The sequence below is a fragment of the Cynocephalus volans genome, chromosome 1, assembly GCF_027409185.1.
Source record: "Cynocephalus volans isolate mCynVol1 chromosome 1, mCynVol1.pri, whole genome shotgun sequence".
Taxonomy (NCBI): domain Eukaryota; kingdom Metazoa; phylum Chordata; class Mammalia; order Dermoptera; family Cynocephalidae; genus Cynocephalus; species Cynocephalus volans.
Genome location: NC_084460.1, coordinates 266240647 through 266265366, shown reverse-complemented (window position 1 = coordinate 266265366; position 24720 = coordinate 266240647). Strand labels below are relative to the sequence as shown.

Below are 24720 nucleotides of genomic sequence, written 5' to 3'. Positions count from 1 at the left end.
TTATTTCAATTCTCAATCTTGAAATGTAGGATATACCTACATTTTAAAAAATGAAATGTAGAACAATATAAACTTTCTATTTTGTAAGTATTTTTTAATTATAATTTTTTTCAGTTATATATATATGTGTCAAGATGTCAAATGTAAAAAAAAAAAAAAAAAATTGAGGATCTTGATCCAAAAAATTTGAAACATACTGTATGTAATATACTTCATAAACCCATTGTAAGGGATTAACTCAGTTACTATAGTACTATTCTTAATATCCCAAATCAAATTTTATTAACATTTTGTAACTAACACCAACAACCTATCACAAGACAACAGACTTAAATTTTTTGTCATATTTTCATGTTGACAAAAAACAGTGTAATTTGTGTTTTTATTAGTACTGTTAGAAGTTAACGTGTATGAGGGGGTCTTCAGAAAGTTCATAGATTCACTTTATCTTTTAATTCAGTTTTTCCACGAACTTTTTGAAGTACCCTGTATTTAACAGTGGACATTTTAATGTGCTAGAAAATTATTGTTGTTAAAGTATTATGCAAGAAGAAAACACTTTATACTTCTGTAAAAAGTTAAATTTCTTTTAAATACAGAAAGTAAAAAAGTATGTCTCTTTCCTCCTCACAGAAAGTAATACTTTAAAACCATGAAATTTCTAGTACATTAAAAGGCCCATTGCAATAAGTCGTGCCCATTTCCTTTCATTCTCATTATCGCTGCATATTATTAGCTTTTTAAAAATATTGTACTAATCCAGTAGGTGAAAAGTGGTTCAAAAGTCTGATATACATGTCTTTATATAATAATAATAGTACATGAAAATAAAAAGTACATTTATTTATAACACCAAGGTCAGGGGTTCAGATCCCCATACCAGCCAGCGGAAAAAATAAAAAATAAAAATAAAAAGTACATTTGTAAAAACTCTGGAATTCATTTTCTAGAATCACTCTAGTAATCCTCTATAATTTGTTTTGTTGTTTTTGTTGTTATACTCTAGTTTTTGTTCCAACAAATTCATTTGTTATTATCTTCTAGTTCTGGAAATTAGACTCATCTAGTTCTAATGTATTCTATTGAAAGCAAAATATTTCTCTTTTCTGTCCTCTTTCATTCAGATCAGTCATTAATTTTCCTGTTATTATTTATTATGCTTTTTTTATTTTTAAACAGAACAATGACAAAGCTGAATTTCTGTCGACAACATCTCGTAGTCTAAGAAAAAGGTTAATTGGTATGTATGTATTTTTGCACGAAGTTTTTATAAAAAGTAACATCTAGACAAGGGGCAGTAATGGTTAATTAAGGTTCTAGATGTAGACTGCTTGGTTTTTATTTTTGGCATACTACTTACTGGGACCTGTCTGTGCCTTAATTTTTTTCATTCATAAAATAGGTATAATGATGGTACCAGCCTTAGACTTGTTTTGAGGATTAACTGAAATAAAGGACCTCAAAAGTGCTTAGTGTAGTACTTGATCTTGGTATGGCTTAACAAGTGTTATTATTATCTTTTATAATAATTGTTATAACTACTTATTGCTATTTCTTTTCATGAAAGAAAGGATATGCTCATGTCCTCAAACTATAGGTTCCTTAATAGCAAGGCCTGTATCTTATCTTTTTAACTCTAACACTTAGCACTCTGTCTTTCACATTATGGTCAATGGATATTGAAGTCAATTGATAGATCTGTCCAGGGGCTGGCCGTTTAGCTCAGTTGCTTAGAGTGCTGTGTTATGACACTGAGGTGAAGGGTTCGGATACCTATGGGCCAGCCACCAAAAAAAAAAAAAACTCTCCAATAAAATAACATGCCTGGGCCGAGCCCGTGGCGCACTTGGTAGAGTGCTGCGCTGGCAGCGCGGCGACACTCCCGCCGCGGGTTCGGATCCTATATAGGACTGACCGGTGCACTCACTGGCTGAGTGCTGGTCACGAAAAAACGACCAAAAAAAAAAAAATAATAAATAAATAAATAAAATAACATGCCTTTTAGTTTATTTGTTTTGAGACAATTTGGAAGTGGTTCTATTGATTTATTTAGAATTTTTATTATGAAATAATATTATATATTCATAGTTGTACTGAATGCTCTAAGTAAACAGACATGGGTCCTGTCTTCTGGGAAATCAAAAATGGTTTTAGATTTCTGAATATTTAACTTTCAGGCAAATAACTTGTTGACCTTTATATTTCAGAAGGATGTCAACACCTTTCTTGGTGTTGACCCCTTGGCAATAATAATATTAGCTAACATTGTCATTTCTAATCAGACATCAGGACTTTATGCTATAGTCCTTTCTTTTCAAGGTTTGAACTTCATAGCGCTGTTACTTTTTTTAAAGAAAATAAAATTTTATTAATATTATTTTTTACATTCTAGGATGTTGCGCAGCAGTTGGGAGGGAGGGGGAGAGAGGAAAGGGGAAGAAATGGGATGGAAGAGGGAGGGAGTAGGAGGGGCGGGACTGAGGCATGTGAAACCTCCTCATTCCCATAGGGGAGATGGGGGTGGGGGGCTTCCAGCAGTGGCTTGATCATTGCTGGGCTGGGTGCAGATATCAGGGGGCTGCGGAAAAGCCCTCACCCCCCACTGTCCCAGCTCGGGAACCCGGGACCTTTCTTGCTGTGGCTTGGTTGTCATTGCTGGGCTGGTTACATGTGTCAGGGGGATGTGACTGAGGCCAGTGGCCCCCCACTGCCCTTGCTTGGGAGAGCCTGGGTGCTTGGTGGTTGTCACTGGGATGGTTGCATGCATTGGGAGTGTGTGGCTGAGTCCCTTGGCCCCCCACCATCCTGGGTTGGGAGAACCCTGGGCACTTCCTGTGGTGGCTCGGTGGTTGCCTCTGGGCTGGCTGCCTGTGTCAGGGGGGTTGTAGCTGAAGCTCTCGGCCCTTCACTATCCTGGCTTGGGAGAGCCTGGGGCACTTCCTGCAATAGCTCAGCGGTCGCTGCTGGGCTGGCTGGGTGTGGGGGGGGGGGCATGGCCAAGGCCTTCATCCCCCACCCTCGGGATTGGTTGTGGGTGTCGGGGAGCATTGCTGGCCCCCCCGCCCTCCACCTTTTCTGGCTTGGTATCCCAGGGGACTTCTAGTACTTCTATGTGTTATAGGTATTCTTTGGTAAAATGAGATCTTTACTAATTAATGTGAAACTTTGTCTCTGATTGCAGGTACTTTGTTTTTTCTTTCAGTTCTCTGTTGCAATATTTGCTATTCCCACCATTTAAACTCTGTGCTGGAACTAATTTGTTGTCCTTTCCTTACTTCTAAACTGGGGGATCTTCCTGTGGGGACCAGTACTGAGCTGTGTTGTTGATCTAGATTGCTGCTTTGCTGCTGATTCCCCGGGGAAGGCTTTTTGTGCAGCTCAGGTTTTAATGGTTGACTTTATGGGTACTTCTAGCTATTGAGAGATCTGAAACTCTGGTCTGGGCCTGAGTCTTTTCATCAAACTGCACCCCATGCGATTCTATATTCCCGACCAGTCTCCTCTGAATGGTCCCTTGCTGATAGGGGTGCAGATCAGCTGTCCTTGCCATGCCTCAGTGTTCTACCTGTGGACCCGTCTCCCCCACCGCCCATGATGCAAACACTTCCCATGGGACGGGCTGTGTGCTGGTCCCTTGTGATGACTCACCGGCCTCTGAGTGGCTCCTTTTCTTCAGTTGTTGTGGCTCCTTGCTCCAATTGAGTCCATGGGAACCCTATTAGTGGTCTTGCTGGCCTGGGAGTCGCCAAGGCCCTCTTCTCCCCTGCCACCTCCAAACAACTTCATCCTGATGACACAGCTGTGGCTTTTGTGGGCTCCTGCTCCATGCGCTCAGCAGCTCCAGCCTGGACACAGCTGGGGCTTGAAACGGTCCGAGCGGTTTTTTCTTTCTCTCATTGTGGCTTCTCCTGCCTTCATGCACTCCATAGGTCTCTCCTCCTCTTCCCCTGAGCTCTAGCAGCCCCAGCTTGGCTGTCATTGCTTTTTTATAATTCTTGAATCAACTCTGGGATGGAGTGTACATATGTATTAGCAGTAGTTACAATAGTAGTTATTTATTGAGTGTTATATCAGTTAGAATGGTGTTTTCAGGAGGCAACAGAAAATTCTACAGAAGTGGTTTAGGCCATAGACACTTATGTGTCTCACATGATAAGAAGTCTAGATATACAAGTTCTGTGGTTAGTGTAGGGACTCAACAGTGTCATTAAGGACCCAGGTTTTTCCTATCTTTTTGCTCTGCCACCAGCATTTTTCGTACTTAGGTTTGATACGTCATATTACAAAATGGTTTCCATAGCTTTAAACTATGGGTATAAATAGGAGCTTTCCTTAAGTAAGGAAAATCATTCTTAGAAACTTGCAGCAGATTTCCCCTCAAGTCTCATTGGTCAAAGGGTTACATAGCCAACCCTAGTTGCAAAGGAGGCTAGGAAAGCACGCATCTGACAGATGATTACCATGATTGATGAATCAATCATGTGAGGCACATTACCATATTTAACAACAATGGAGTTCTGTTATCAAGGAAGAAGGAGAATGGTATTAGGTATGGTTGACAGTTTCTATCTCAGTTACTTGGTGTCAGACATTATTAGTTGCTTTACATGCATTTCAACGTAATCCTCATCTGATAAAGGAGGAAACTGATGCTAAGAGAATTTATGTAACTAGCTCTGGTGGAATCACAGGTAAGTAATGGCAAAACCAGAATGCAAAGTCTTACTCCAAAGCCCATGCTCTTATCATCACCCCACAGTGCCTCTCTTGTCAAACTGTCAGATTTTCCCAGTGGTTCTCCTTTCCCCCACAGTTTCAAGGTCCCATTCTGACAGTGAAAGTGAGTATTCTGCTTCCAACTCAGAGGATGATGAAAGAGTTGCACAGGAATATGAAGAGGACACTAACACAGTTGTATTCAGCCAGAAGATTCAAGCTCAGAATAGAGTAGTTTCAGCTCCTGCTTGCAAAGAAACACCTTCTAAGAAAATGAAAAGAGATAAAACAGTAAGTGAAGTGAGAGACTTTAAAGAAAAATTGTGTAATATCTCAGTAATAGACTACCCTAAGAAGAGATTCACATGAGGGATCAACATCATTTTTTTCTTCACTTTTCTGTATTTTCTCAGCCTTACATGAAAATTCCCACATACACTTGTTTCCTGTTTCTGGGCTTTCTATTCTGGCCTGTGTGCATATTTATGAATCAATACCATAGTATATGAAAAAGGTGACATCTCAATTCAGTTGTATAAAAATAAGATTTTAAATATCTATTAATTGGAGGTAAGACTTCACAGTGTATCTCTTTTAATATGGCTTTGTATTTGCAACATTGTTGATGTACTCAAGTCAGTGTAAGTAAATAAATGATGTGGCTACTGATGCACATTGAGTTGTTTGGAAAAACTGTGCCAGAAGCCTGGCTTCATAAAAGGCTAATTATCCTTGTGCTCTACATAAAGGTTCAGAACAATCTAGGAGACTTTTACTGCTTGAATAGCTTTCCATCCCATTGTTACCACCCTAAAGGTTAATCTTGCCCCAAATCAGAACAAGTGTTGAGCTACTTCACTGGAAGAGTAGGCAAGTCTTTTTAGGGTTTTTTTGTTGTTGTTTTTAACCTTGCTGTTGATTTCCTCCCATTTTCACAGTACTTCAGCCATACTAATATTAAAGGATTTGCTATGACTGTTTGAAGAGAAACAAAGGTCCTGATATGTAAAACCATCTTTCTTATGAACAGACTACTTCAATTAGTCATTTCTTTAACTTTTATGATCTTAAGAGTTACTCAGTTTTATTACTGGAATTAAATATGCTTGATCTTTAACCTGTGTTGTTGCTTTACAAAGAAAATACTATCAAATAAAGAATTTTACATGTCCTATTTTACACTAATGTTACTGTCTAGTTTTGATATACGACAAGAAACTACTAAGAACTGACTTTACTCTGTCTACTTTCAGAGTGACTTGGTAGAAGAATATTTTGAAGCTCATAGCAGTTCAAAAGTTTTAACCTCTGATAGAACACTGCAGAAGCTAAGGAGAGCTAAACTGGATCAGGTATGTTGCAAGGAATGTTACTTCTAAATTTTTCTTATTGTGACTTAAAAAATATACTACATAAGCAATAAATTGGAAGAGTAAGTGTACACAAACAGCATTATTTTTCTTTTCAAATGAAACACAAATTAACATTTTTTCTTTCTTTTTTTTTTTTTTTTTTTTGGTAGCTGGCCAGTATGGGGATCTAAACCCTTTGACCTTGGTGTTGTAACACCATACTGTAACCGACTGAGCCAACTGGCCAGCCAAAACACAAATTAATGTTACATAATTATTACATACAGTCGTCCCTCAGTGTCCATGGGGAATTGGTTCTTGGACCCCCTGCAAATACCAAAATCCATTGATGCTCAAGTTTCTTATATAAAAAGGCACAGTACAGTCATGTATCTCTTAACAGGGATATGCTCTGAGAAATACATTGTTAGGTGATTTCCTCGCTGTGTGAACATCATAGAGTGTACTTACACCTAGATGGTACAGTCTACTACATAGCTAGGCTTTATGGTATAACCATTATAATCTTATGGGACCACCATCATATATGTGGTTCATCATTGACCAAAACGTTGTTAAACAGCATATGACTATATTTTCACATAACCTGTTTACATCCCCTCATATACTTTAAGTCATCTGTAGATTACTTATGATACCTAATACATTGTAAATGCTGTGTAAGTAGTTGTATTGTTTTTTTATTTGTATCATTTTTTATTATATTGTTATTTTTTATTGTTGGGTTTTTTTTCCCCAAATATTTTGATCTGTCGTTGGTTGAATCTGAGGGTACAGGTATGGAGGGCCAGCTGTATTTATTGTATTATATAAATGGTGAATAATTCACTGGATTACAATTCTATTTAACATATTGCAATTACACTTTTTTCTCTCTTATTACTTAATCATTTCTTTAGGGTCTGTAATAATTATCAGGATCACAGTTCCTTGATATCCATGTACCATTAGTCTCTGTTATTCATTTAACTCATGTATTTATTGAACCTCACATTGGTCTAAACAACTGTGACTTGACTTTCTTTGTTACCAACTTTGCAAAATGTAGAGGGTATTCCTCTTAATGACATTAAGGAAATAGAGGGTATTTTTCTTAATGACATCATGGAAAACCTGCCCGGTGCATAAGGTTACTATATACTATGATTCTAGTGGATCATTTTACAAAAAATACCATACAGTTGTTATACTTGTTGGGATTTTGACTAATACCCCTCTAAGAGAGGAGACAGAACCATATGAGAAAATCTTTCAGTAGAAAGTGAGGTTGATAATCTAAGTAAAGGAGAGATTACTATTGGCTCAGAGACTAGAGATTTTATTATACTCTGCAAACCAAAATTTAGTGAATTTTCTAAGGTGCACAGGGCTTCTTTTTTTTTTTTTTTTTTTTTTTTTGTCGTTTTTTCGTGACCGGCACTCAGCCAGTGAGTGCACTGGTCATTCCTATGTAGGATCCGAACCCGCGGCGGGGAGCGTCGCTGCGCTCCCAGCGCAGCACTCTACCAAGTGCGCCACGGGCTTGGCCCGCACAGGGCTTCTGATGGAAGTTTTGAGTAGAGAAAAGAATGGAGAATATGGGGTAAGACTCTTATGACCTAAGTAACATAGTGCTGCGTGTTTTCTTGGTTTTTGGGTTTTTTTGTCCCCTGGCTCATTGGTATTGAGACTCAGATTGGATAGTAGTTAAATAAGTGTCAAGAAACCAAGTTGTTTCAAGGAAGAGATGATACTAACGTTTACTTAGAGTATATACAAGGGTATTTCAAAAAGTTCATGGAAAGATTTGTATACCTTTAGTTCTGTTTTTCCAAGAACTTTTTGAAGTACCCTTATATTTTTATATAAGGAGAAGGATAAATGAGTCTAGGGTCAAAGTAGGACCTCATAGGCTCTAGAGGCAAAAAAATCTCCAGGAGGATGAAAGAAACACTTATCAATAATTAGGGAAGAGAAGGCTTTTTATTGATTGTAGACATAGCATAGTTAACCAGTTCAGTCTCAGTAGCATGTGACAATAAACATTTATTTCTCATGTCTTCAAGTCAGCTCTGGGTTGATGGATTTAGGATTTGCTCCTTATCTCTATTCCTCATTGGACCACCAGGCTAGCTGAGGCATGTTCTCATGACAGTGGCAGAGGTGTAAGAGAAATGGTAGAGAAACACATCACCCCTTAAAAGCTAGACTCAAAACTGGCGGTGTCACTTCTGCCTCATTCTAGTGGCCACAGCAAATCACATGACTGAAAACAAAGTCAAAAGGCAGGGAACTATACTCAAGCCATTTAGTGGGAGGGGTTGCAAAGTCACGTAGCAAAGGGAATGGATGCAGGGAGGGGTTAAGTATTGGGGCCAGTAGTGCAATTCTAAAATTCTACAAATTTTAAAGTTTGAAATGAAAGTGCATAGATGAGATAACATTTCAGAGTTCACACTCAAGTGTGAGTATGCTCAGATAATCCAGTATAAATGACAACTAAAAATGATACTTGTGCTTTCTGTTTTTTCAGGGCTCTAAATATCAGAAGGGATGAAAGAGATTTTTTAGAGCTACCTACTTAACAGTTTTACTTAGAGGTAGTCCTGCTTCTCTTTAAGTATGTAGATTAAAAACTACAGGTCAGAATGCCTGGAATATTGATTACAACTCTTAATTTCAGTACTGAAAGAATATTTTACTTTAAAGGTAGAATCATGAAAACAATGTGTAGTGCCTGGGTAAAGGTACATACACAGCTTTTTGCTGAAGTTTTCATTTTTTAAAAAAATGAGTTTTGTTTTATTCACAAGCATTAAATTCTAAGGTTTGGGTGCAAAACAATTCACCTTTCTCAGTTTGTTTATATTATTTTTTAAAAATTGTCTTATCAAAGATAAAAGGTTTGTTAGAAATAACTTTTGGAAGAGAAGCAGTGATACAGTTTATTTTACTAATTATAAAGAACCTTTAATGTTTTCTGAGAATTAATATTGAACTGTTACCTTAAGCTTTTACACTTTTCAAACCCATAGGGTTTTGGCGGGGGGAGGGACTGGCCAGTATTGGGATCTGAACCCATGACCTTGGTGTTTTAAGGCTGCACTCTAACCAGCCCTTCATAGGTTTTTAAAAGTCTATCTGGATTTGTTGTCAAAGCTGGGAGGCAGGTTTAATCATCTCCTTATGGTAATGATCTTTTTAGAAATTAAAGCATTATATTTGGAATTTACAATCATTTATTTATTTATTTATTTTTTAAAGATGACCGGTAAGGGGATCTTAACCCTTGACTTGGTGTTGTCAGCACCATGCTCACCCAGTGAGCTAACCGGCCATCCCTATATGGGATCTGAACCCTGGACCTTGGTGTTATAAGCACCACACTCTCCCGAGTGAGCCATGGGCCGGCCCATGGAATTTACAATCATTTAAATGATTCTAGACAAAACTTAGCAATTATTTACTGTTATTACATATTTGTGCTAAAAAGAATGTTAAAAATTTTAAGGAAACCAATATTTAAATCATATTTGCGGTATTATGTGTATTCAGTTGATGCACTTGTTGCCAAACCTGATTAAAGTGACATTTCTGCTACTGGCCTCTTCTTACCTCTACCTCTAAAGAAATAGTCTTAGTTCAGATTGATTTGATGTACGTGGTTTGAGTGTTATTTTCTTCCCTTCTTTTTTTTAAAGCAAACTTTGTGTAAATTATTGAGCAAGGTTTCTCCTTCCTTTTCGGCTGAAATTAAACAACTAAATCAACAGTATGAAAAATTATTTCATAAATGGATGCTGCAGTTACAGTAAGTATTTATCATTGCAAACCCTTGTAAAATATAATATATTTATATAAATGTTTATGTTAAATCAAAGTAACATTCAATTGTTCCAATGAACTTGATATATTTTTTACATATAAAAATAAATATAAAAATAGGTGTTTTCCTGATTTTATGACTCAAATATAGAAATGGCATTTTTATTATGACTTCTCAGAAATTATACAGTTTTTAGGAAATATGTATTTTCTAAGTTTATCAGACTTGACAGCCATTGGTAAATAGCATTTCAATTATTACTCATAAAAATATTTGAAAATGTAATTTGTCAAGATTAATAAATATATCAATTAGATTTTAATCCAGTTTTCCACAGCTAAGTTCCTGAAATGAAAGAATATGTCTTTACTTTTAATCTAATTCTGTATGCATGTACTGTAGACTTTCAGAATTTCATGAGCAGATTTGTTCTGTAAACATTATTTTACCACTTCAAAATTCTTTCTTAGAATATTTTTTAATTTTTCAGATGCCTCAGGTTAAAATTTTAATTTCTACTAAAACACCTAGAATAGTGAATAAAATCAAAACATAGTATTTTTAAACTATAATTACTATTATACTTTTATTAAAAAGACCTTAACATAAGGAAGTGTTTAAAATGTATTCTAATGTGAATATACACACATGTTCACAGTTACACAGTGACTGGGGTAAACAAGAAGGCAGGTCCACCAAGCAGTAAGAACATGGGAATTGTCATATTCTGCTTCTTAATCCTGGTTTTCTTTTGCCAATAATATATCCAAGGTTATTCTAGGAAGAGTGTGATTATCTTCCCTGCAAGGATCTCAGCTTCTCTCAGTAACTATTTATGGATCAGTGCGTTATAAATGTATAAAGTAGCTCTTCGTTCTAATCCCATCCTCCTAGCCCGTCAACTCTTCCTTCTCCCAGTATGTCAACTCAGATAACTTGATTTGCTTTGCTTCCCAGCCTATACTTTATAGTCAGCTACTTCAATGGAGCTGCTAGCTCTCTGAATTCCCTTGCCTCTTTCTTTTTGCTGTTTTAACCTTGCTAATCTCTGCCTTTGGGAGTTATCTCTTTCTGTTCTTCTACTTCTAGGCTATTCAGCATTGGCAGAGAACATCGTATAAATACTGTTTCTGAGACCTCCGTAAACAATCACAGAGTTGTTGGATTTTAGCTTGACCCCTAGTGCTTGGTGTTCTGAGTTATCTTCACTCTTTTGGCTTCAGTTGCCTTTTGAATACAAATGACTTCCATAACCATTATCTCTAATCCACACCTAATTCTCAGTAGCAGACATGGGTATCTGAATGTATATTGGAAGTTTCCACTTGGATGTCCTGTAAATAATTCAACACTCATAAAACTGAAATCATCTTAAACCCATCATTCCCACCAGCACCTGCTGTATTCAGCACAGTAAGTGTCTGTTACTCCATTCACGTACTTGCTTATGGCAGAAAACTGAGTCCTCTTAAATATTCCCTTTGCCTCACCCTCCACATCTAATCAGTCTCCAAATATTATTGATTTCACCTCCTATAAAGCTCTTGACACTTTACATTTTTTCTCTGTGACAGCTGATTCAAGTCCTTCGTCTTTGGCAGTATTGTTCCTCTTTTATTCATTCCCCAAATGCAGATCTTTCTAAAAAGATCATATTACTTTCCTACTTAAAACCTTCCAGTTATTACCTTTTTAGTTACTTTTAAACGCTTATTGTCCTTAGAATAAACTCTAATTAACATCTTAGAATGACTTAACAAGACCTTTGTTACTTGGTCCCTGCGTACTTTTACAATTTAATCTATCAATTTAAACTCTTCTTCAGCCTGGAAAACTTTTTCGTGCCTTTTGCTAGTGATGGTCTCCCTTGCTTTTAGGCATCTGTCACTGGAAAGGTATAGGAGCTGGAGAGAAAGCTGCTGAAGAAGTTGGAACTATAACATTGGTGTACAGATAATAAAACTGTGCCTTTACTTTGTCTAAGTTGGGAATCAGTGACTTAGTTATTTAGCCATTGCTGTTCTTCCTGTATTCTTTATAAGATTAAAGTAAGGAAACTGGTTGATGATAAAATTGGCAGTAAGAGGGATTGAACTTTAATTTTGTGAATACTCTCTTTCCTAACAGCCTTGGGTTCAACATTGTTCTTTATGGTTTGGGTTCTAAGAGAGATCTACTAGAAAGATTTCGAACCACCATGCTGCAAGATTCCATTCACGTTGTCGTCAATGGCTTCTTCCCTGGAATCAGTGTGAAATCAGTAAGTTTCAAAAATGTTAAAGGGAACAATATTACATTCCCTGCCAATTTATACTCGTACATTAATGAGGACGTTCTTTCTCATTCTGGAGCATTAAATTTTTAAAGGATTTTTATCTTAGTCTTCATGCTAGTAGAAGAATTGCATAGTGCTTAAGATCATGTTTTTCACCTCAGAGAGATTAGCTTTGAAACCCCATCTTTGAATTTCTTACTTTGTAACTGGCATGTATTAAACCTTAGGGGTAAATGTTAACTTTGTTTACTACACCACCGGATTGTGGGGTCTTCCATTTTAGTATATTTTTATATCATTTTGGTACTCTAAAAATAACAAAAATATGAATTATAGTTTGTAGTTTTATAATACATTTATCATAGATCATTTTTATTTCAAATGCTTGTTATCTCTTAATCACTTGAAAAGTAATTTAAAGCTTTTGGGTGCTGGATATAATCCAGTGTAGTAGTTCTTTTTTTAAGTGTCCTTAGTGTTTGTTTCCTGTGTCCTTTGATAAATCTATATTTTTCTAATGTTTCTCATATTGTTGGGGTTTTTTCATTTGTTTTTGCTGCCCTCTTATCTTTACATCTTTGCTATTTTTACCTGTTTACTTTTAGCCATTAACTTATTCAAAAAAATGAATTAGATATACAAGTACCAGTAGAATTTTTTTAAAGTGATTTTTCAAACTTTATAGGAAATCCAAATCCATTTTTAATTTATAAAAAAGGATTGATTTTCTAGTTGTATTTATCCTGTAAGACAGAATAAATTAAAATTGATATGCTGCCTCTTGCACTTTTATCATATAGGTCCTGAATTCTATAACAGAAGAAGTCCTCAATCATATGGGTACTTTCCGAAGTGTACTGGATCAGCTAGACTGGATAATAAACAAATTTAGAGAAGGTAACATGAAGTAGATGCTCCATAGCTTTAGGGTGCAGTTAAGCATCCACTTCAGCTTGTTCACGTACAATATTTGTATATACAGAAATGAGGATTATTTTAATAATGTCATTTATCTAAATGCTGATTTAGTTTTCTCTAAAATTATTTGTCCTTTCTTTTTTCTGTGAACTTCATGGAACTAAAAGGAAAGAGTTATTCGTACTGTCTTAAATTTGTATAGTCAAAAGCCTCTTATTTCAGAATAATTTTCTGGTTTTGATTTTCCAGTGTGAAGTGCCTCTAGTTGAGTGGAACATCTTTGTCTGATATTTTTATATTAATATTTTTATAAACATTCTAATTTATTTATTCCGAGTAAACATCACTGCATTGAGATAATTTTATATCATATTAAGATCATATTGTTTAATATTTTTATAAATATTCTAATTTATTCTATTGGGATAATTTCATATGGTAATAAGATCTTTTTTTGTTATTCTTTTGATGTGAATGTTTTGGTTATATAAGCATATCAGATAATTGGAAATAAGATTATTAGACTCTAACAATTGTCATTTAGTTGCTTAAGAATTAAAAGGAGTAATTGATAGTGCTTAACTGATTTGATAGATAATTTTCTTTAGAATGATAATTCTAACTCCATTTCCAAAGCATTTTTATTTATTTTTGTCAAGATCCTAATGCATACTTAATTTTGCTCTTCTTTTTGTTTCCTAGCTGAAAAGTTTTCTGTCGCAAATTTCTTTCAGGTTTCTAAACACATATCTATGGTTCTTTATAAATATGGACAGTACACATTTTTATACCAACACATTTCATAACAAGTACATCTGATTCTCATCATTCACAAATTCTATATTTGCAAATTCACCTACTCACTAACATTTATTTGTAATCTCTTAAGTCAGTATTCTTGGTGCTTTCGCAGTTATGTGTGGACATGTGGAGAGTAGCAAAAAATTTCAGTTGCCCAATGCACACATTCCCATCTGAAGTCAAACAAGGCAATGTGTTGCTTCTTGTTTCAGCTCTCATACTGTAAAGAACTGTCCTTTCCCAGTCTATATAGTGCCACGTTTTCATATTTTTGTGTTTTTTTTTGGTTGGTGATTTGGCTGTTTAAAATGTCCCCTATGCATAGTGCTAAAATGCTGTCCAATGTTCCCAAGCACAAGAAGACTATGGTGTGCCTTATGGAAAAACTACTAGTGTTATATAAGCTTCTTTCAGGTATGAGTTATAGTGCTGCTGACTGAGAGTTCAATATTAACAGATCAACAATGTATATTAATAGCTGACTGGTGTGCCAAATAAATAGGTAAAAGTAGGTAAGTAAATAAATAAAAATAAAGGTGTCTTTAAACAGAAACACACATAAAACCAAATTATGTAATGATCAGTTGATGAAAATGTTGTGGCCAGAGGTTCGTAGGAACCTAACCCTGTATTTCCTCTAGGAACAATTGTTCAGTAATTCAGTGTTTGCAGCAACTTTGTAGAACATAACATAGTGAGAATCAAGTATATATATTTCACCGAACCCAAGAACTAACTGCATATGTGAACATTCCTTGTTCATTGACTGTGTAGGCATATACAGTTGGATCACTAGCAGGTTTATCCTAAGATAAACAAATCTGTTCAGTTTGTTTTCAGTTCTTTTCAACCTTATTTAATTAAAAATCAATTGTTATAATATTTTGCACCTATAATAATTTTGGCTTATTTTTCCAGACCCTCTTTAGTTTTCAGCAACCATTTTAATGTTTAATATTGATATGTTTTCCCACTTATAGAATAACAAAAGCATTACTTTTTATCCCTTACAGATATTTGTAAAACAGCCCAATAGTGTTTGTATGCTCCTTAAAATAGATGCCTAAATTATTTTATATATGTCTGTATATATGTGTGTTTTTGTTTTTTGACTATGATGACTTCCAGAATTTAAAGAAACTGGGATTTTCAAAATGTGTCATCTCAGAATCTTTTTCACTATATTCGCTCTTGTTCCATCTATCTGTAGTAGAAGAGAAATTTACTTGCTCTCTCTGCCATTTCTTACTAAGTCTCCTGAGAGACTTACCAATATCCTTGGCTTTTAAACATGCATAGAAAAAAATTTATCTGATTCTGCTGCCCCCTGCACTATCTTTGTTGTTGCTTTGGTGGCTGGCCAGTACAGGGATCTGAACCCTTGACCGTGGTATTACAACATTGTGCTCTAACCAACCGAGGTAACTGGCCAGCCCTCCACACTTTTATTTTCCTGTTTTCATATGATTTCAGAGTTTTTGAAGACACGTCCCACCTTCTACTTTTTACCTGTTTGGTTCTTACTTTTTCTTCTTTGCTACCTGAACTGTATGCTTGATGATCACCTGTAATTTCGTTCTTACTGAGCCAATTGATCTTGGCTCATGCTTTATCTTGATCTCTGCTATATTGATGGTGTTGTCAGCTTCATCCTTTAAATTCTTCCTTTACTGACTTTATATTTATTTATCTGAACTTCCTGATTCCTTGAGCAATATCCTAAATCCCTTCCCCTCTTTTTTTGGTCTCCTTTGGTTTTTGTGATAGTTAGGGTTTTTTATATAACCTTTTGATGCTTAATGGGAGGTCTTTTTTCCCCACCTTTCACTCCTACCTTACAATGCAGCATGCATAGATTCACTACAAATATGCATCTTGCCTTATTTCCTTTGCCTTATTAAAACTGCTTTCTAGTGTTACAGCTCTTTTTGAATAAATTAATTAATTAAATATGCTTTCTTTAGGGTCTGATTCAAATACTAACCATAATGTCTTGCTTGTTTTATAGTGAATGACGTATCTTCTCAAATAAATTACATACCCCTGAGCAGTCATTATTTTATCCTATAGTACTTTGATATATTCTTCAATACCTAGGCATTGTGTGTGGTAGGGACTTAAACAAATACTAAAAATAATAACTGGATTCCATTTCTTTTTAGATTCTTCTTTAGAACTCTTCCTTCTTATCCACAATTTGGATAGCCAAATGTTGAGAGGAGACAAGAGCCAGCAAATTATTGGACAGTTGTCATCTTTGCGTAACATATGCCTTATAGCATCTATTGATCACCTCAATGCTCCTCTCAGTGAGTTAAATATTGCTATTTTTCTTTCTTGAGATAACAGTCTTACAAAATTAATTTTCTTAATGTTGTAAGTCACAAAATTTTTTTTTTTCAGTATACCTTTTCCCTGTTACATGTTTAAAGACACAGGTTCAAAAAAGATAGATGTACTCAACCTGACTTAGAACATACGAGGGATCTCCAAAAACACCCCTCTGTTACAGAAGGATTCGTATTATCTTCAGAGATCCTTCACAGCAGGATTTGTATTATCTTTTAATTCAATTTTTCCATGTACCCTTGTAATTCTTGGAAATAAAAATTCAGATACTAAGGGGGGTGTTTTACACCTGAAGTAACATGAGGAGAAGGAGAATCAGCTATTAATTTGGGTTTTTTCTACTCTTTGTGGTATTGCAACATTTATTTTATGAACTTAATTCAGAGACTTGGCGATAATCCTATAGAACAAAATGTTAAATTATTAAATTTTTAAAAAAATTTCTTGGTAGTGCTAAGATATTTTAATTTCTATTTAATGTACAAGTGTTCAGATGTTGATTGACAGTGAATTAAATTATAAGTTACTAATTTGAATGAGGAAGTGGGAAAAAGAAAAATTTCAACATTCATTTTTTATTTTATGCTTTCTCATTCTTTCCTAGAGTAGAATCTAGTAACCTGACAAATATGAAAATAATTTGTAATTATTATTTTCTTTGATCATGTGCAATAGTGTGGGATCATGCAAAGCAGAGTCTTTATAACTGGCTCTGGTATGAAACTACTACATATAGTCCTTATACTGAAGAAACCTCCTATGAGAATTCTCTTCTTGTTAAACAGTCTGGATCCCTACCACTTAGTTCCCTGACTCACGTCTTACGAAGCCTTACCCCTAATGCAAGGTAAGAATGAAAACCATATTTCTTTTTTAAAACACTCTATGCATTTTAAGATATGCACTACTAGGTTTTAATGGTGATGCTAAGGTCCCTACTTAGTTTGAAGGATTAAGAGATAGTACTGGGCTGGCTGGTTAGCTCAGTTGGTTAGAGTGGTGCTGATAACACCAAGATCCAGGGTTCAATGCCTATACTAGCCAGCTACCAAAAAAAAAAAAGAAATAGTAGTAATAATAGATGCTAGTAGTGGATTATGCAATAGGCAGACTACTCAATAATAGTCTATCAAATTGTAGCAGGAGTACCAACATTTTTTTTCTTTTTTTTTTTTTTTTTTTTTTTTTTTTTGGTCTTTTTTATGACTGGCACTCAGCCAGTGAGTGCACCGGCCATCCCTATATGGGATCCGAACCCGTGGCCCTGGTGCTATCAGCACCGCACTCTCCCAAGTGAGCCACGGGCTGGCCCCAACAATTTTTTAAAAATATAAACTATTTTGAAATTTTGGTTCATTCTGTAAACTCCAGTATCATTTAGTCTTTACTCAGTGTTATAAGGCTGCACTCTAACCAAGAATGTCCTTGGTTTTTTGTTTATTTATTCATTTATTTATTTTTGGCAGCTGGCTGGTATGGGGATCCAAACCCTTGACCTTGGTGTTAAAAGGCTGTGCTCTAACCTCCTGAGCTAACCAGCTAGCCCCTAGTCTTTACTTGGAATGAATGTGATTGATGGAAAATCTTAACCAAAGTGGTCATTAAGATGATCCAAAATGTGATTATAGTAATTGTTTTCTAGATCATCATGAAAATGCAAAGGTTTCCATTTTTTGGCTTACCCAAGGATTTTGGGGAATTTAGTTTAACACTGCTTCCAACCCAATAATTCCATTTGGTTCACTCTTCTATGGAATTCAAAATATGAACAATTTTTCTTAATGCAGAGTTATTTGTAATAATCTAAAATTGGAAATAATGTAGACATCCAAAACCAGTAGGGAAATGGTAAGTTTGTGGTACATGATAGATAAGCAGCCATTAAAACTTATTTAGGAAGAGTTTTGAAGACATAGGAAAAATCAGTAATTGACAAAGCAAGGTATAAAGTGTATACGATTGAAACAACAATCTGTACTCCATAAGAATGTACAGTGAGAAAAATTAATGATTGCAGTTTTAAAAACAAATGAAAAAATGGTATATAAATGTGTGAATTTATGTATTTCTTCCCTTTCTCAAAGATTTGAGATAGCAATATGCCCAATATGATCTCAACACCAAATGTTAATGACTATTATCTTAGGGTTATGGGATTGACATTTTCCTTTTAAGACATTATTATATATTGCAAGTTTTCTACAAGGAGTAAACTATAGTCAGAAAAAAAAATGCTTTTATATTTTCCTTAAAAGGAAATAAAAAAGCTTTTCCTCTTTAAGTAGGTGAGAATATGGGAGAGGGAGGAGGGAGGGAGGTTTCGGTAATGGGCCACAATAATCAACCACATTGTATATCAACAAAATAAAATTAAAAAAAAAAAAAAAGAAGTAGGTGAGAATATGATGTTTCTTGGAGAAAGGAAAAGGAGATAATGCAGATAGGCCACGTATTTGACATTCTCTTTGTATGTTTTATTCCTAATCTTTTGTTATCTTTTGATGTTAACATTCTGGATTTGAATTCCTGGTGTTTTTTTGTTTTTTTTTTCCTTAGGGGGATTTTCAGGCTACTAATAAAGTATCAGCTGAATAACCAGGATAACCCTTCTTACATTGGTATCAAATATTTATTAAATTGTGTGACTTTTGTTTTACTCTTTAAATTCTTTTTCTGGAATCTAATGATAGTACTGCAGTTTTTCACAGCAGTAAGTGGTCACTCTGGTGGGTATGTCTGCCACATAACAAATTTTCAAGTGGCCTTACATATACACTGCTGAATAGGCTATTTGCCAACACAAATTGAAAGACAAACCCAGCTTAGTTTTAAAATTTCCTGTGCTAACTGTGGATGTGTGTCTGCCAATTACGTATTTTTCATATGCTGGGCATTTTAGATTTTCTTCCCCTTTGGCAAAAATAATGTGTTAATCAAACATTTTAGTAATTGTTCCACTCTCGTGACTTACTAGTTCTCACTTTAAAAGTCAATTTGTTCATGCTGTTTAAAACTGCCCACAGGGTTATGTTACACTTACTTGCTCACAGTCGACTACTTTCACCAATTGGTTGTCTTTAAAAACAATAAGCCACAGCATTAAAACTTAAGTATTCTCTTTTTTTTGCTTCTTCTAGAGTTGCTTACTTTTTAAAAATCAATACTTGTTGACTGCTTTGGCATAACATGCCAACAGCACTTTTGTTCTGTGGTCTTTGGTGTGGGTATTCATTTCTGGGGTCGGGTCTTAAATGGCTGATTTATGTTCCCATCTCCTTTTGAACTTGCCAGGACTTTCTTTTCAAGATTTTTACCAGCAGTGTCGGGAGGCATTCCTTGTCAATAGTGATGTCACTCTCCGGGCCCAGTTAACTGAATTTAGGGACCACAAGCTTATAAGAACAAAGAAGGTAAGACTGCTTTCTTTGCAGCGTTGTATGCCAGGAATAGTGCATATCATTTACTTAAGGACAAATATACCTTTGACTCAGACCTGATTTTGAAACTAAGTTTCCATGATTCATTTAAGTATGTGCCATTTGAGTTCTATAGAAAGAGACATGGTAGAAGTATTCTGTTTCAGAGCAGAAAACTCCTTATAAATTTTAGTTCACAGTAGTAGGCCACTAGAAATACAGTATGTTTCAAAAAATTCTTTTCCCTTCTCTTACCTCTACTCCATTCATTAATTCAGTCTATATTGAGTACTAATTATCAGATACTGTACTAAGTATTTGTAAGGAAAAACTTAATTGCTTTTCTTACAGAAATTAAAGTCTAATGGGGGAGACATAACATTATTCAAGTAATCGCATACATGTAAAATTTGTGTTAAGTCCTGTGACAGAAGGTACATGGTTCTGAAAGAGTATATTAAAATAGGTGGATTTGACCTAATTATGGATATCAGAAGAGACCACTGAGTTGAGATCTAAAAGACTAGGAGATAACTAGTCAGAAGGGAAAGGAAGAGTATCCCAGGCCAGGCACAGCATGTAGAGAGACCCTGGAACTTTAAAAAGAAGGCCAGTGTGGCACAAGATGAGGCTGAAGAGACAGTGATGTAAGAGCTAGACCATGCATGTCTTTTAGGCCAAGGGAAGGATTTTAGTATTTATTCTGAAATAATGAGCAGTCATTGAAAAATTGTTCTTACTCTGTTGTAAAGAGTGGAATGGGGCAGAGAGTGGGATGGGATTGCCAAAAGTGGATCTGCAGAGGCTAGCTAGGAATGTATTAGTAGTCTGGGTAAAACAATGGTGAATTGGACTAGGGTGAAGAGAGAAAAGCAGTTGGCTTCAAGATATACTTGGGAGGCAGAATTGATAAGAATTGATGATAGATTTGATACGGGGACCAAGGGAAAGGAAAGTGTTAAGAGTGATTACTGGTTTCTGGCTGGCATAATCAGAGAGATGGTGGGATTGTTAGATGAGAAACTGGAAGAGCAACATTTTGGGGAGACAGATCATGAGTTCATGATCTTAGTAAGTTTAGACTTACTGTGTTTAAGGTTTCTTTGAGATTTCCAAGCAGAAATGTCAACTAGGCTACCTGGGACAAGAAACCAGAGGATAGATCTGGGCTGGAGATACAAGATTATGATTCCTGTGTATTTGGGTTGTAACTGAAACCACGCATTGGTGGGACTTCCTAGAGGGAGGACATTTAATGAGATTAAAGGGCCAGAAACTAAGCCTGGAAGTCTGACATTTAACGGCCATGTAAAGAATAAGCCTGCAGAAGTGAGAGAAACAGCCAGAGAGCCAGAAAAAACCAGGATATGATGTCATAGAAGCCACGAGAAGCATGTTTTAAGGAAGAGAGAATAGTCAGCAGTGTCATATGCTGCTGACAGGCCAAAAAGATGAAGACCGAAAGTATCCATGGGATTTAGGAATATAGAATTCCTTGGTTGACTAAGCAAATGACATGCTAATGGAAGCAGTAGCTAGGGTGGACTGTGTTGAGTGAAAAGTGAGGAAATGAAGACCACCATTGTAGATGACTCTTGTGGGAAGGTGCAGAGGTAGGATGATAGTTGGAAAGGAATGATTGAGTCTAATGAGGGTTATTTAAAAATTGGAGATACTTAAATGTGTTTAAAAGCCAGTGGGGACGGATCTCACTGATAGGGAGAAAAAAACAGAGAAATCAATAGTGTCAGATTCTGAAGAGGGCAAGAGATTAAAGAAGGATCTAAAGCACAGTTAAGAAAATAAATACCTGCTTAGTCTTCTTTTCTACTATAAAGTGGTTTAATGGTAACTCATTGTGTTTAAATAGATACATGTGCCTTTGTGCCCTTGTGTCTTAATTTTTATACTTATATATTGATTTAAAATATTGCATCAAAGAAATCAAATCCATTTTTTGTTTAACCTATAATAGAAGCGTTCAAATACCTCCCTTACAAATGACTAACATACAGAGTATTCTTACATCTTTTAGGGAAGTGACGGAGTGGAGTATTTATTAATTCCTGTTGACAATGGAACATTGAATGATTTCTTGGAAAGGGAAGAAGAGGAGGCTTGAAGCTATCCTTTACTCTTGAACTTTCTATGGAAGGGTTGGTGTACCCCAGCTGCCACTTCTCTGGTCAAAAGTGTTGTGTTTACATCCAACATTAGATTATTTTTCCAGCATACAAGATTTAAAATTGGGAAGAGGAATATCATCAATTAGAACTTTTTATTAGCCTGACTGGTGTACTGTCTGTAGTACTGTGCAGCGGTCCTCATGTTTGAGAAAATGTGCCTTTCATTCATTACCTCTCTGAAGACTTCTTGCTGGAATGAAGTGTGCTCAGGGACTGTTTGGAACTGGATGTTTTTGAATTCTTTTATACTAGAGATATTATTTCTAATTTTTTGAGGGCCTTTTAACACTCCTCGAGCTGATTGTTTGCAAGTGTGCTTGTTCCAGAGTATGGAAGTATAAAGGACATAGGCATCACGTAAATCTGCTTTATTTGCTGTTCCTTGTGTCAGAACTGAAGAGTGTACTGGAGAAGACAGATCGTCTCTTACTGTTTCTGAAACAACTTAAAAGGTATAGATTGGGAAGAAGTAGGTGATCCATGTTTCTCCTTTTGGATTTAGGCTTTATACTGGGGGTGTGGAGGGGGTATATGATACTATATGGTTGGGATAGCAGGAAAAGCATAAGGAGTATATAGGGTGCATGCCCAACCTAGAAAGCACATGAACAATAATTTGGAACAGTTAATGTAAGTGCCGTGACCTTCATGATATAAGTGGGAAGCCAGGCTAGAAAAAGAAAATCCTGAATTACTCCTGAATTACATTTTAATATTTGTTTTTGAGACAAAAAGCAAAAACATTTCATTATTCTTGTATACTGACATTCTTTTCCTGAATAACATGCAGATGAGCAGTATATTAATGGATGGCTGTAAATTAATCTTGATTCTACCATCAAGTAGACCTCAAATTAACTGTAAAATATTTCCATTTTTTTTCTAAATATTTACATGATCCTTTTTTCTTAGGAAAGAAAAAAAGGCTAACCTTGGCCCCTGTTGTCAGCTTAGTCTTCACATATGAAATATGTCATATTTGGAAATGAAATTCTTTGTCAAAATATCACTGCAATAAAATAGGTACTGCATCAGCATTTCTCATTCATTTCTTATAAACTCCTTTTAAGAAAGGGGTTTCCAAAAATGCTTGGAATTTTCTTATAACTTCTTTATGGTATATAATTCAGTAATTTTATGTTAAGTCCATTTATTAAGGGTCTAATCTTAAATATAACTACTAATTAAAATATTTAAATTTGTACATGAATATGATTTTTAAAAAAATTTTTTAATAGTATCAAAGGATATTTAACGAAAGTGAATTTCCTTCCCATTCCCTATCCCCAGTCCTTTAGGCAGTCACTGATAATAGTATAATTATTCTTCAGAGATAGTCTATGCATATGTAAGGTTATCTGTCTCTTTCCTCTTAAAAACACAAATGGTAACATATGATACTTGCTGGTTTGCACTTTGCTTCTTTTGCTTAATATATCTAGTTTATAATAACTATTAGAGTATAAAAAATATACAAAACTTTTATGGACCTAATATGCAAATTTTTGCATTTACCGTTAAATATCTACTGGTTTATTTTTGTAATTTTTGTGAGCAGTGTCAGTAGACTTTACTAATAAATAAGTGTAATAGACTTTATTATTAATAAGTAAAAGGCCTATTTGGATAGAATCACTTTTTAAATGTTTTAGTGCTGATTTTTTACTGAAAATATCTTGAAGTGCTTCTAAAGGAATTTTGTGAGTGCACCTTACGGATCTGGTGAAGATCTTGGCAGAATTATTGTATGTATGCTCTTCATTAACTTGTGTCAGCGTCAGTGTTCTTAAGCTCTAGCAGTTATGTCTTGACTGCTAAGGCTGTAATTTCATCGTCTGTGTTAACTTGCTTTTGACACAACTGAACAGACCCGAAACCTTGAAAAGATTTTCTGGGTGCTCTTAATAAAATGGCAAAAAAGACGTAGGGATGTAGAACATTTACTTTTTATAAACTGGCACAATACTGAATTCCTTATGCAGGGAGTGCTAAATTAGTTTTTGTAATACTCCAGAAACTGGGCTTTTTTTTTTGACAGCTGGCAGGCATGGGGATCTGACCCTTGACCTTGGTGTTATCAACACTGTGCTCTAACCAACTGAGCTAACTGGCCAGCTCAAAACTGTACTTTCTTAGCATCATATTAGTTATTTAAATATATGATCATTTCATTCATATTAAAGATCAGTGGGTTTGGGGGATGGTTAATAGATTTTGCTTAACTTTTAAACAAAATTACTAACAAACTTTACAAGTTCAGTCATTTTTTGTTTCCAGCTAATTCAAATGTGGAGTTGGTAGCATTGTTCAGAATATACTTTCTTAGACATTTTGAGATTTGAGATGATTCTTCCAGCTCAGTCCTGATTAGCCCTCAGGTGGCAGTGAGTCATGAATGTCTGCCTTATGACATATTGTGTGGCTCCTAAAAACTGAGGGATGGATAAATTATATAAATGACTTTGTTCTCACGCTTTTTGTAATTACTTGCTTTCTCCCATAGGAGGGTTCTCCCACATTTTGATTTTTTCAAATTGCTGTTAAGCTATTGTAATTAATTTGAGCACTTACTACATAGAAGGCTCTGCCAGACAGGAGTTGTGAGGATATGAAAATTAAACATGAAATAACTATTTATGAGGTTTTTTTTTTTTTTTTTTGTCTTTTTCGTGACCGGTACTCAGCCAGTGAGTGCACCGGCCATTCCTATATAGGATCCGAACCCGCGGCGGGAGCGTCGCAGCGCTCCCAGCGCCGCACTCTACCAAGTGCGCCACGGGCTCGGCCTTATTTATGAGGTTTTAATGACAGTAAAATTTACAGCATCCTTAATGTGTTGAATAAAGTGAATTTGAAATGATTGATGCTATAGGAGATATAA

General features: G+C 35.4%; 1 protein-coding gene across 2 annotated transcripts in view; it reads left to right on the top strand.

The window, feature by feature from the left end:
- Nucleotides 1-22201, top strand: part of ORC2 (origin recognition complex subunit 2) — a 41056-nt gene extending 18855 nt beyond the window's left edge. For both annotated transcript variants that reach the window (XM_063098204.1, XM_063098201.1), the window contains exons 8-18: nucleotides 1180-1240; nucleotides 4814-5007; nucleotides 5970-6068; nucleotides 9770-9879; nucleotides 12022-12154; nucleotides 12970-13066; nucleotides 16051-16197; nucleotides 16913-17084; nucleotides 18794-18855; nucleotides 19529-19647; nucleotides 21689-22201. In XM_063098204.1, the coding sequence (XP_062954274.1) occupies nucleotides 1180-1240; nucleotides 4814-5007; nucleotides 5970-6068; nucleotides 9770-9879; nucleotides 12022-12154; nucleotides 12970-13066; nucleotides 16051-16197; nucleotides 16913-17084; nucleotides 18794-18855; nucleotides 19529-19647; nucleotides 21689-21775 (1281 nt within the window). In that variant the 3' untranslated portion in view covers nucleotides 21776-22201. The remainder of the gene's footprint in view (nucleotides 1-1179; nucleotides 1241-4813; nucleotides 5008-5969; nucleotides 6069-9769; nucleotides 9880-12021; nucleotides 12155-12969; nucleotides 13067-16050; nucleotides 16198-16912; nucleotides 17085-18793; nucleotides 18856-19528; nucleotides 19648-21688) is intronic.
- Nucleotides 22202-24720: the final 2519 nt, after the last annotated feature.